The 14,591-nt window shown below is 34.5% G+C and overlaps 1 protein-coding gene across 3 annotated transcripts in view; it reads right to left on the reverse strand.

The window, feature by feature from the left end:
• Positions 1-1,073: 1,073 nt before the first annotated feature.
• Positions 1,074-14,591, reverse strand: part of LOC126745184 (transcription factor elt-1-like) — a 34,409-nt gene continuing 20,891 nt past the window's right edge. For 2 of the 3 annotated variants that reach the window (XM_050452915.1, XM_050452917.1), the window contains exons 6-8: positions 11,610-11,724; positions 4,362-4,524; positions 1,074-1,434 (exon numbers count right to left, since the gene is read on the reverse strand). In XM_050452915.1, the coding sequence (XP_050308872.1) occupies positions 1,311-1,434; positions 4,362-4,524; positions 11,610-11,724 (402 nt within the window). In that variant the 3' untranslated portion in view covers positions 1,074-1,310. Of the gene's footprint in view, positions 1,435-4,357; positions 4,525-11,609; positions 11,725-14,591 lie in introns of all 3 variants that reach the window. The other variant, XM_050452916.1, reaches the window with a different exon arrangement.

Raw genomic sequence — 14,591 nt, forward strand, 5'->3', positions numbered from 1 at the left:
TTGACACTTATGACAGTCACAGTTTTTTTAGATAAAGTGTTCCATTGATACACGAGTTCGACTCGATTGGACTAAGAATTTCCTTTTGGAAATTTAGCAGTTTTTTCCTTTTCAAATTATTTGAGTGCTCACAAAGACGGTAGTTTTGATTCTGCGTTAGGATATTTCTAACTTGACAATTATAATGTTCATTCAAAACTTCTGTAAGTCTATAACATTCTCCCTGATGTAAATGCAACCTCTGCGCCTCTCCGGGTACGGAAGGTCTTTTAATTTAGGAGGGATTTTTTTAGTTTTCTTTTTACCCTCTATAATATTTCTATATCTGTGATATAATACTAGTTTTACACTGTAACTGCATACTCAAGTTTTAGCCTTATATAACTTTCATAGATTTTCATTATGATTACGGTTTAGTGGACTTTATATATGCTTGTTTTATTAGTTAAATAAAAGAGTTGTTTTTTTTTCAATTTTCACTATATGATTTTCACATTTCAGATCTGTTGTAACTGTTACTCCTAAGTCATTTTGCTTAGAAACAGCTGCTACGATTATACTGTTTATGCTGTATTCCTTGTTTGGGTTGTCTGAGACGATTCTAAGCATTGTGAATTTAAACTCTTTTAATTTCCCTGGATAACTCCTTTTTTACAAGATGTTTCTCTGGCATCATTGTATTTACCTTTTACTTGGCAGTATCTCTTTATTAGTATTTCTGCAATCATGTTCAGTAGGTTTCCTCTTACTTTATAGTATTTCAGTTATACTAATATCAAGTTGTATGAGACTGTCAAATTCCGCCTCGTAATTCAAATACATAACGTCTGTTGGTCGACCGTTATCATGATCTTAGTCATTCACCCAGACATTCTATTAAATTTATGGTAATGGAGTATTTGGTCTCTTTCCCTTTATGAATAGCACTGTTACTGTAGAAATGTTCGGTTTTTAAGAACAGTACAGTTTTTAAGGACGATTATAGGTACTAAAACTGCACAACTAATTCTCAAAGAATTGATCTTTGTACAGCTTAATCTAAAGAATTTAAATAAAGTAAAGTAAATACTGTATACATAATCAACTCCTAAACATTTATTAAAATGCAAAATCATATTGCATTCGCATAAATTATTATTATCAATGTATTCGATAAACATTTTATAATATTACACCTAACTATAAAATGGCAACTTTTTATCTAAAAAACTTTATACACTAGCATATATTATCATTACAATTATTAAATAAATATTTAATACAAAATATTTTACAAAAAAAAGTACAAAAAGGAATAAAATAAATTACAGCTAGTGCATTTCAGTCTCTTCGGTAGCTTCTTCTGTGGTTACATATCTCATTTGGGGTGAGGTAGATGTAATTACCCTTCCATGTTCATCTTCTACCGTCATTATTGGTTGGAGGGGTGGAACACTAAAGAAAGATAATATTTGTATTTTCAATAGGTTGCCTTTTTGCATTTATTTCTTTGTCAAAAGTTGTGGATTATAGAGTTATGTATGTAAACAATAAAAATATTAAATGTACCATTTGATTATAAAGAGTATTTCAATGGGAACGTAAAATTTGAATTGCGCGCCATGTTTGACAGTCATAATAGCTACGTTTACAACGCGCGGATCTATTAGGTCCATGGATCAAATGATAAGAATATTTTTATTTAGTACAGCCCTGTTTACAAGAATTGATTTTGAGAGTTAAATTAGTCCAGGATTATCTCTAGGATTAAAATGTCAGTTGAAGTGAGTTTAGACGAAGAATTATAGGACATAACCTCTAAGTCTTTAAAAGTGTTATTATTTAAAGGTAATAAAAATAAGCTAATAATTTCTTTTTCAACGCAAAAATAAAAACCTCGTTAGCTAACATCCAATAAAATGTCAAACTTCAAAATTTAATCTACCCTGTTGGGAGAGCATCAAATTCGCGTATCAAATTTTAGTGCGCTGCCGTTTACACCGGAAAAAGAGTCCTCATGACGTCATTCGATTCAAGTATTACAGATTTGATACACGCGTTGTAAACGTAGCTAATGTCACATTATTATAACGTGACAAATCGAAAGTTGACAGCTGGGAGTTAGTAAACATGAAGCATTACACGGTACAACAACGCGTTCTGGTTGTCAAAGATTAATGTCAAAATGGTGAAAGTTTAATTGCAACTATTTGTAAAGTGCGTTCAATGTTGGGTTGAAATATTGTTCCTAATTCACTTACTGTGAAAATAATAATCAAAAAATTCGAAAATATTGGTTCGGTTAGTGATGTATAACATATGATACAAGTTCGTAAAGGTCGAGGATATGGACATTTACAAGAGGTATTCTTCAACGAATTCTCACTAAAGATTTACACCTGCATTACTTAATATCTTCTGCCAGCAGACTATGAATAGCAAAAAAAATTCAGCAATTGGATTCTTGAGGAACCTGCTGATTTTGCAAACAAAATCATTTTCCGTGATGAGGCTCATTTTCAGTGATGAGGCTCATTTTCACCTCAAAGGCATTAGGGGCTAAGAAAATCCACGAATGATTCATCAGAAAGCAATCCATTTACAACGTGTCACTGTATGATGTGTATTATGGTCTGGAGGAATGCTTGGACCGTTTTGCTTTGAAAACGAAGAAGGTAAAGCAGTGACGGTGAATGGCAAACGTTATCGTGCTATGATAACACAGTTTCTTGAGCCTTATTTGAAAGCTATTGATATTGACCACATGTGGTTTCAGCAGGACGGTGCCATACGTCATGTGAAGCGTTGACGCTCTTACACTAGTTTGCTTCTGATTGGGTCATTTCTCGCTTTGGTGAGGAGAATTTGCCTCCACGCTATTGTGATTTAATGCCTTTAGACTTCTGGCTCTAAGGTTATTTAAAGTTACAGGTTTATGACCATAAGACTGCAAGTCAAACACTGAGAGCCGAAGTAGAGCTTTTCTGTTTTGGTTTTTGGCAATTAACGTTACATTTGGAAGGATGATAAAATCCAAATAAAGCTGTAACACATCTACTGATCCTAATTCCTATTCCCGCAATAATGAAACAGGGACTATAAACGGTGAAATGGTAGTCGGTCAGTTTATACCCAACTCTGGAAAAACGAACCATTCTCAGGCAAAACCTTTTAATCCAATGAGTCTAGCGTCATTTGTTCTAAAGATAATTCAAAAATTGCTAGACAGACAAATTAAGATAAGCCTTAATTGATCTGTATGTTTAATAACGAATTTGTGAAGGAAAAAATGGGCCTTGCGAGGATGCTTCCAAGAAGTGTTGTTGTCCTCTCTTCTGAGGAACTTGATCATAATAATCTAAAAGACAAATTAAATATAAGAGTAAAAGATCAATTACAATCGACCTTAACTGCTATGGGAAAATGGTAGGTTTATAGTTAGTTAGTTTATAGTAGGTTTATAAAACGAAAGGTTTATAATTAATACTCAAAAATCAAAAAATTGAGCTTAGGCTCTGTAACACTTCAAAACAGACTTTACCTCTGGATCGTGTAAAGCGAAGATAAATAATGGGTAGGCTTTTCTTGTGCCTATGAGGGTAATCGTGGACATCCTGATGAGTTTTAAAAAACTACAGATTCTGCTTGACAAATAATAGACATTGTAAGATATAAACACTTGGAAATGTTTATATCCCAAGTTTCATAAAAAGTCTGACGACAGTCCTCCATGAAACCGAATCCCACCTTATGCATCCATAAGAAGATTGACCCAATTCTAAGATTGCATGATCAAGAGATACACAATGTGAAATGGAAACACAATGTGACAAATTTTTAATTAGACACAATAGTTTAGAGAGCCTAGCTTAACCTAAATTCGTCTAAAAAAGTATGTTTTTCCGTAAGTTTTTGTAGAGCAACCCATTTAAAAGTGGGTGATAATTAATTAACAGAGAGCATAATTAATTAAAACAATAAGCCTTAAAAATATTTAGGAATTCTAGTGCCAAATCGATTTGAATAAAATACAGTAAAAATATATCTTGTAATGGTAATCTATTACCATATTTGAAACAATAAAAATACTGCCATAAGAATATTCAAAACTTAATTAAGATTTTTTGTCTCCTAATTACACAACAAATATTTAAATAGAAATAGTTTGATTGAAACTACATCTTTAAAAATTGTCTCGTGAAGATACAAACATAGTGAAAGAAATACATTTAGAGATTTAAATAAAGTGTTTTGGTCCCACTAGGGTGTTAGAAGATGTTACTTTCACGATAACTTAATTGGTTAGTTTAAAGTTTGTATCTATACATTTACTTATAAAACTAACAATTAAGAAAATATAATAAAAAGATTTACTCACTTACTTGCTTATATGCCTAACCATTCCATGTTCGTTCGCCTGGATCTGCCTATGGTACTGGGCTGGGTAATGCAAATTTCCAGGAGCGATATTATGAGGCAACTGGTACTGATCCATGGTTATTTCATTTTCTTGTGGGATACTGTAGTAGTTTAGCGTAGAAGGACCTTAAAATTACAATTAAATTGTTAGATGTTAATTATAAGGAAAAAATCTTATAAGCATTATAAGATTTATAATATAAGAAATTGTCTCCCTGTTTTTAAGGCTTAATAAAAGAAATGTTATTTGAAATACAAAGATTTTATTTTTTTATTTTAAAAGTACAACTAAAACATTTTTGTCCTATGTGGTTTTGAAGAGAATATCTGGCCGTGCCGTCCACCATTATCGAAGCACTGGTGCAAGCGACTTCTGAAGTTTCTGAATTTCCAGACGGATTGCATCCTTTAGTTATCTAATAGTCGTTGGACGATGTTTGAAGACTTCAGCTTTTAGGTAACCCCACAGAAAGAAGTTGCAGGTCGGGCGAGCGTGCAGGCCAAGAAATATCGCCCCTCAGGGAGAGCAAACTTGCTGAAACCAGATATCTTGCACATTGAGTCCTGCAACGGCTGGGGCGAAAAAATTGTAAATCATCGCTATATAGCGTTCCGAATTGACAGTAACAGCGTGATTTCCTTCTTCAAAGAAGTAAGGGCCGATTATCCCCATTTCAGATACGGCGCACCAAACTGTCACTTTTTTATTATGTAGAGGCTTCTCGTGTATCTCTCTCGGATTATCAGCGGCCCAATACCGAAAGTTTTGCTTGTTTACCCAGCCAGACAAGTAAAAATGTGCCTCGTCACTAAAAAAAACTGCGCCCTGAGGTAAATTTTGAAGCATCATTTCACATGCAGCACGTCGATTTTTCCAATCACGTTCTGATCATTCCTATGCCAGAACCATCTTGTATGGATGAAAACGAGGATCCTTGTGAAGAATTCTTCGCACAGTGCGGTCAGATAAACGAAGGGCAGCTACGTGTCTCCGTGCAGAACGTCTAGGTGACCATAAAAATGAGCGTCTCACAGTCTCGATGTTTTCGGGTGTCCGAGCTGTCTGTGGCCGTCCACCTCCTTTTTTGATAACAGATCCAGTTTCTCTGAAGTTCATGACCCACAACACAATTGATTTTCGATCCGGGACTGCTTCATTTCGCGGAATTTGGAACCTCATCCGGAACGCTCGTTGCGCAGCAATAACTGACCGATTTTCGCGGAGGTACACTTCCACGGCGAATGTGCGCTGTGCGTTGGTCCACATGATGCTTCAGACTAAAACATGTTTAAACAAAACTGTTTCTCATACGGCTCTTAGTGGCGGTGCCCCCACTATTCTGCCGCACGGCATTACGAGGGAAGGTTAAAAAAAGGGAGACAGTTATGCTGCACCCTTATAAAAAGACTAAGTATTAGTTCTCTTAATTATCTTCTAGTATATTTATTATTAGCAAAGTGAGAGAACTTCTTAAAACTTCAAATGGTTGACTGATTATTCCAAAGAATTTTGAACGATGTTCCTGTTTGCATATTTACACATGCTCCTATACGGCGGCACCAGGGTGCTGAAATCTATTAGCCTTTGATGCAAACAATTACGCTACAAACGCTCACTGATTTAGGCACCCATGCGTACATGTCGCGTGTTTTTGTCTGTTATGTTAGTATAGTTATTGTCAGTGCGAAGTACACGTGTTTGTTGTTCCTTACACATCACAATGGAAGAGGAATATGCTGAAACTATTAGGTCCGTTTTAAAGCGTATTGACCCAGTATGTAAGATTCTGGTGGGCAACGTGATAAATGACAATAAATATACTGTGGAAGAAAAAACAAAATTTTCTGATGACTATGAGAGTGAATGCAGAAACTGGATAAAGAAATACTTGATAGAAACACGTACTGACTGGATAGTATCAAATACATATCCAAATCTTAAAAAAACTTTATTTCCGCAAAGTTTTTGTGTGCCAACATTTTAGTAGAAACAAATCCCGAAAAAGTAATCGACTTCGAAATAGAAACTTCAACTGTCAAGCTACACTGGTCGTAAAAATACGTAAAATCACAAAGGATACAAGAAAAAAGGAGTGGTGATAAGAGAAGGTTTTAACACATCAATAAAGGTAAGCAATGTAAATATGGACAGGGTTATTCATTATATTTTGATACCTACCTGCAGCCTTAATTTATTGTAAGTCTCAAAATAAACAATAAATACAATATAGGGTTTAACAGGTACAGGGTGATCCCTTATAATTCGCCACCCCCACTATCGGCTTTATTTGAAGAGATAAAAAAAAACTTCAAACACAAAAATTTGTAGGGTTTCATCTGAGCTATCAGAATTTCATGTAAAAAAGACAAAAAAGCATAGTAAACTGGCGGTGTCAATTAAACTTACTCGCTAGGACTTGCTCACTCCAGCAGCTGCAAAAATATACCATGAAACTTGTTTATTAGCCACAATATCAGAAGAAGATGATGTTTTAAAACTATTAGCCGATGGCCATAAAAATCCTATACAGAGAGTTTCAGAACTATGGGATCAAATTTCTGGGGGTTGTTCAGTGCAACAGAAGAATCCATTTGAGTATAGGAACCCATGTCTTACCCATTTTACAGCTTACAATTTTTAAACATTTATTGCTAATGGAAAACTTTACCAATCAAGAGTTGGCGGATATGCATTTGGTATACGGAGCAACAAACTGCAATGCACGAACAAAATCGCAGCTGTATTATGAACGTTATCCCGAACGACAGCATCCTGGATACAAAAAGTTTATTGTGGTTCATCGGCGGCTCGCTGAGACAGGCATGGTTAAGACCAAGATGCATGATACTGGTGTTGCTCGAACCGTAAGAACGGTCGAATTTGAAGAAGAGGTGCTTCAGCGAGTTGCCAATGAACCATCAAATAGCACACGTGACGTCGCTAAGAATAAGAATACGAGAAACGCTTCTGTCTGGCGGGTACTACACGAGCAACAACTCCATCTTTACCACTTCCAGAAAGTTCAAGGTATGACTGCAGCCGATTATCATCCTAGAGTTCAATTTTGTCGATGGCTTCTGGATCACATCATTGCACAACCAAATTTTTTACGATATGTTTTGTGGACCGATGAAGCCTCTTTCACAAGAGACGGTATTTTTAATAGTAGGAATAGCCATTCGTTGGTCTATCAACGTATGGGCAGGCATTGTTGATGATTATTTAATTGGGCCATACCCTCTACCGGAACAGTTAACGGGACCTATTTATCTGCGTTTCTTGGAGGAAGTTCTCCCAGAACTCCTTGAAAATGTTCCACTAAATGTTAGACAGAAAATGTGGTTTTAGCATGATGGAGCGCCGGCTCACTTTGCTGTACAAGTACGCGAGTATTTGGCTCAGCGGTTTGGGCACCGTTGGATTGTCAGAGGTGGAGCAGTTTCTTGGCCTCCTAGGTCACCCGATTTAACATCGCTCGATTTTTTCTTGTGGGGACATGTCAAGTCTTTAGTCTACGAAACTCCAGTAGAATCAGAGCTAGACTTAATTGGACGAATAACAGCAGCATTTAAAATCCTTCAAAACGAGGATTAAAATTTTAGTGTAATCCGCCGAAATCATGTGCGGCGTTTAAATCTTCTTTCTTTACAATGTTTACATTGCAAAGAAAGAAGATCCTTTTCTAGTATGTATACTAACACCTCTTATGAAACGTGCGCATAATGAAACCTTTAGCAATGAAATCGTATTTATCGACACAACAGGTGCTTGTGATCAGACAGGTTCAAATATTACATTTATGTTTTGAGCAAGTAAAGTTGGCGCCATTCCTCTGGGCTGTGTTATTCATACTTCTCAAAATGAATGCTACACCAATGCTTTTATGAAATTAAAAGAAGCTATTGGACAATGTGATTTTTTCGATAAAAGTCCGTCTGTAATTATGACAGACGATAGTATTGCCGAAAGTAACGCTTTAAGTAAAGTATTTCCCTCTTCAAAATTATTATTATGTTCTTTCCACGTGTGTCAGGCAATGTGGCGGTGGCTTTGGAATACCACTCATAATATTGCAAATATGCATCGGAAGTCGATTATGTTTTTATCACATGACATTATTTTAAAATATCCGCTATTGCAAGAACATCTCACACAATTCTGGGGCCGAAGAATCGAATGGTGTATATGCTACAGATCATCGTAATTCACTCGCGGGCATAATACAAATAATATGGTGGCATAATACAAATAATAAGTGTCGAAAAGAATTTTCAAAGATAACGTTCTAAAGCGAAGCAAATCGTTTAATACTGTGGCTACTATTGATTTTGTATTAAACCAACTGGAACAACACTACGTTAGACGCTTAAAAACATATGCACTAAGTCGTAAAACGAATCTAGAGTTGCTACATAGACAATTTTGTATCAAAGCGAAGAGTTTACAGGTCGATAAATTAAGCAATTCCACATTTCCCGTGACTTGGTCTGACAATACATTTGTATATGCACTCCGACATCAAGATGTGTGATTGTCCTGCAGGCCAAGGAGGTGCATTCTGTAAACATTTATGTGCCGTGGAGCTAAATGAGAAACTCTATTTAAAAAACTCCCCTATGCTATCTTTTGAAGATCGTATTTGCTTAGCAAAAATAAGTGAGGGTAGAAAAATTGACGAATCATTTTTTCAGAATATAAATGAGTTCAGCAATTTTACAAATGAAATCTCAAGTACTTTTTACATATTACAGAAATAGACCGATGAACAGTTTCTTCAAAAAGGAATGATTTCTACGGAAATAAGTCGTCTTCTGTTGATGAAAACTGTAATGAGGAAATTGTGAAATTAGAGGACATTACAAACTCTTTCATAAATATGGTTAGAATAATCCCAGCAAGCATATGGGAAAATGCTAAACATATTCAATAAAAAGATGGAGCTATTAGTAACGCCTTCAGCATTTTTCAACTTTTGTTCATTGTTGTCAAAACAAAAAAAACCTAGTGGAAGGAAAATACCTGTACAGCCACCTTCCATTAGTAGAAAAGATAGCCAAAGAGCACTAAGTTGCGGATCGCGTAGAATTCAATCTGGGAGACCCTCAAAAGAGAAATCAAAATACAAAAGAATGAAAAGATCTCGAAATCTACCCAAAAACATTAGCCTTAATCAACCTAATGCTAAAGGCCTTGGTACAAACCACTAGTTCAAATTATCGCGTATTTTGTTCTGTGCGCAGTTATAAGTGCCTACCTATACAGATACGAGTATACGAGTAGTAATATCTGTACTTAAAAATATATATTTGGTTCTTATTCATTGATATTTTTTATAATTTTTGTTTTATTTGTTTCTTGGGTTGGGGGTCAAAAAATACATGTTTGGTTTATTGCAGTTTCGACATTTCTATTCCTGTTTTTCAAGCAATAAACTAATATTGGTTGTTTTATTATCTAAAAAATATATACAATAATAACAAATATGTCTATTATTTATTAAGGTATATTAATTGCAATAAAAACTTATGCATTTTACCAATTTAATAGATGGGTTATGGCATATAGCTTAATGGGTGCCTAAATCAGTGAGCATGCATCAAAGGCTAATAGATTTCAGCACCCTGGTGCTGCCGTATAGGAGAATGTGTAAATATGCTTCCCGTTTAGTAAAATTAGGTTGACTTTGAAATGACCTTGAAGACCAAGTCGCAGATCACCTTTGGATTTCTTATTAAAAATTACTCCAATAATGATTTCTGCCTTTTTTCAGAATGATTTTACCTAAGGCATTAGGCAGCCATTCCAGGCCCTTTTTAAACCTGCTGTAGTCAGTGTTGTAGTAAGTCTCGAGTTTTCTTAAGTATTCATGACTTTTCTTTCCACATATCTAATATTTTCTATTTCAAATAACGCATATTGCTCAAATAACATTTTGTATCTACTGTCTCACATTCTGAGAACAATTCGAAAATATCTAGCGCCTAATACCGCGATAATAAATAAAAACTGCCACCTTCACCTTTGATCGTCTTTGACAAACATTTTTCGGTTTCGCCTTAGCTGGAAGGCAGTACTCCAAAGCCTGTTGACATGTTTAATTCGTAAAACCATATCTTATCATTAATTACAATACGTTTTCTGAATTTTGAGTCAAAATTGACTCGTCTGAGCCAGTCGAGTTTTGGTATTTAGCAACGCGTGTTATGCCCAAATAATCGTTCAAAATGGTCGGAATTAAATTGTGAGACAGCAATTTCACTCAGATGATCTTGAGTCACAATTTCTTTTTTTAGCGATAATAGGTTCAGTTAAACATATTGATGTTCAACCAGAGCGAAGCGAAACTTTGATCTCCAATGTACTCATATAAACGTGTTCTTGATTAAATTTTATAACATTTTCAGCGCTTATGCACATGAACTTCTACTTGCTATGTAAAATTTTAAACAAGTTATTTGTTAGATAATTTAAAAATCGTATAATGTTTGAGATTTATTGACGTTACTCACGTTTATCCCACTCATTTTACCTTCTATACTTGCTTCTTCTTACTCGCCTAAATAATTATTTTTATAGCATAGTTATTGTTAGAGACAATACGAGTACTGTAAAATAATGAGTCAGGAAAAAAAGGTTCTTTTTAGCTATTTAATGCTTGTCTAAGTTTTAACAGAAAATAGTATAATAGAAAAAAAATATGCAGGGAGAATACAGCTCTGACAAAAGAAAATATTAAGAAAATTTTTAATTTCTTAGAGAACTCCCATTATTTTTTTTAGTGTCTATGTAGATAGTGTCTAATTTTAAACACAACATGACGCATGATTATTGGTGACACTGAAACTTTAAATATTTAATTTAATTTCTAATTAAATAGATGGATGTTCCAACAGTGCGATGATTATTAGCCAATAAAAGCATAAAACGCGGCATTTTCCCAAATAATTTTTTTTTTTTGAAAGCTTATCTTATTTGGCCCTGATATGACTATTGTATCTAATCGGTATTTGTTTAGCACTTCAATTTTTATCTAAATACAAGTTTAATCTTTGGACTCATTGATCGACACTCGCTGTCTGCACGTATGCACTTGACGTCTATGAATAACGCATGAAAAACACAGACATTTTTTTTGTATTTAGAAAATTAATATATGCATACAGTTTATGTTGAACCTCTATTTGATTAATTAACTATTAATATTACTTACCTATTCTTTGTGAAATTGTGGGAACTGCAGAACCATTATGAACCGATGATGTATTCTTTGGTCTCCTTTTTCTAGTTTGAATACCCTCTTTCTTCATACTAATTGGCCGATTTACCTAAAAATATTTTATCATGAGATATACAAAAGCGCAGACAGATTGTCTGAGGCCCCTAATCTCAAAAAGGCATAACAACAAAAAAATCTCTGGTAAATATAAGATATCCCTTTTATCTCTTACGTTACTGGCCCAAAGATAATTTTCATTCATTTTCACACTGAAGGTGTGCTACAAGTTATCAATTCGCATCACAAGTGATAAGCTGTGATACAAGTTCAAAGTTATTTTGCGAATCTGCAATTTGAATTTTCCCTAGTGAAATGTTCAAAAAATATAAACATTTTGATAATCTATTTTAATCTGCTATTTACACTATAACGAGCAACGTTTTATTTGCATCAATATTTCATAAATTTTTACACTAAATTTTATAACTGTCTGAAGTACCTTTGTTTAACTACAAATATGCAATGAATTCCGCGAACTTGTTTATTGAGGGATTATGGGTTATAATTATGAGAAACTCGTGTAATCCTATTATATTGCACTACATGAGGTGACGTAAGCCTTAATTTTATATGACATTATTTTTATAGGCAAGTTATGTATATTCAAGTATATTCAAGTTACTTTTCGTAAATTATTTTAATTTTTATAAGGCGACTTGGTTCAGATTGGGACTACAATTAGTGGAATAAAATCGCTCCTAAAAGTCGCTTATTTCTAAGGGTGCGTGATACAAAAGTATAACTAAATGAAACTTATACCATCATGTAGAGGACCATCTGGGGCATCGAAAATGATAAAGTACAACTTTTTTTAGTAGGGCCGAACTTTGCAAATGGCCCTTAAGCTTGTCTAAGCACAAATTAGAAAAACGCAGTTTTTCTAAACATAAACCGTTGTATTTACATAAATATGTGACATAAAAATCTGAATTTTTGCACAGATATAGCTTAAACATAAGCGCATCTGGTGACAATTAAGGAATTTTAAATCTTGTTTTTAAATTAGAAATATCAAATTTTCAAAATGGGGCATCCAAAACTTTACCTTCCGGTGAGCTATGCAAAATATTGAAAATTTTTATAGATATATATCAAATGAAAGGTAGCCATAACATGTGGAAAGTTTAAAAAAAAAATTAAGTTGCTAACTTGAACTATTAGAGAAATATGATTTTTCTAATAGAAGCCTAAAAATGCGCTCTATAAATTCAAATGAACTGCAGGCGCGGCGCAGGCGTGCGTATTTTATAAAAGGGCGCTCGTACACGGCGTGTGGAGTGTCGTGTAGAGTGGGCACTTTTCTGCTGATCGATTAAAATCGGATGTGTCTTGTCTCTCTCCCTCCTACACCCAACGATGAAAGTATGCGAAAAACAGCTAAGTCTGAATTACTATCCAAATTTGAGCCGTGTGGAGCAATTAATTCAGCTCAAATTGTCAACTGACTTATAACAGATGGTGCTTATTCAAGGACTTAATGAAAAATTATTTTCCATTTTTAATGAACTCGCATGTATTTTTCTGAAACAAATTCTTTCAATAAGCCGAAAGTTTGGAAAAATAAGAATAACAGTGGTTTTTGATAAATATGATGAATCCGTCAAGTCATTGGAAAGGCGTAGAAGAGGTGATTTTACAGATGCGCATGCATATGGAGTTTCTGGATGTAGGAAGGTGGTAAAATTTAGGAATTTTTTGAGATTGTCAGAAAATTAACGATCTCTACTAAAATTTCTGACCGCTTATCTTCTAAAAAATTCACCGGATCTTTTGCAAACAGAAGAAACTCTGACCATTGCTGGTGGTTTTGAGAATCCAGACTCACGTTTTTTAGTTGACAAGAATGGTGTTACCGAATTAAAAGATCTGACATCAAATCATGATGAGGCTGATAAACGAATTATACTTCATGTTTTATATGAATATCAAATGCTTCAAGAAAAGGTGTTAGTAAAGTTTGTAGATACCGACGTTGTCATATTACTAATTTTTTAATATTCTGAATATATAAAAGCTAATTCGGAAAAAAAGACCCTTTGATCGAATTAGGACAAGGCAACAAAAAAAGGATTATTTCAATATTCGAAATAGTAAATAAACTAGGATATCAAATTTGCCAGTGTTTACCAGCCCTGCATGTGTTAACAGGGTGTGACACAACAAACGCAATGTTTAAAATTGGTAAAAAACAGCCTATGACGTATTTTCAAAAAATATACAAAAATGTAAAACCCTTTCAAATCTACACTCCGTGCCTATAACTGAAGCAGTTGATATTGCCACAAATTTTGCACTGGCTTTATATAAAAATAAAAACAAGGACATTAACATACTTAATGCACTGAGGTACCAACTCACAACAACTTCGAATAAGTCCGCATCAGAACTTCCACCAACAGACGACGCATTTTATCAGCATGTTAGTGTACTGATAATTTAAATTTAGATACTATTACAAAACAAAACTTATAAACATTTTAGATGCATATTGCAGCTGCGTATATGGACTTCCAGTCATATACCTATTATGCCTACCCCTGACCCCATTAATTTTAGTTGGACCAAAATTAACCATATTCTGGAGCCCGTTCTAATGACTGCTGATCCCATACCTGGGGATATAAGACAAAAATTGGACCTCTTCTGCAAGGATAAACAGTGCTCTGATAATAAAGGTGTATGCCTAAAAGAAGGGTTACAATGCTGCAGCGATTGTTCCTGCAAAAATTGTCAGAACCATAACATCCCTGACGTATATGATGATGACGAAGAGGAAAATATTTAGGGTAAATCTCATACAAAACTTTTTTACATCTTACTCCTTATGTTTTTTTTTAATTTCTAGATGCAAAAAAAAGTTTGCACCGCAAACCTTGGTCATATTTAGACTGGTAGCCCGGGTAGCCGCTGCCAGCA

The sequence above is a fragment of the Anthonomus grandis genome, chromosome 15, assembly GCF_022605725.1.
Source record: "Anthonomus grandis grandis chromosome 15, icAntGran1.3, whole genome shotgun sequence".
Taxonomy (NCBI): domain Eukaryota; kingdom Metazoa; phylum Arthropoda; class Insecta; order Coleoptera; family Curculionidae; genus Anthonomus; species Anthonomus grandis.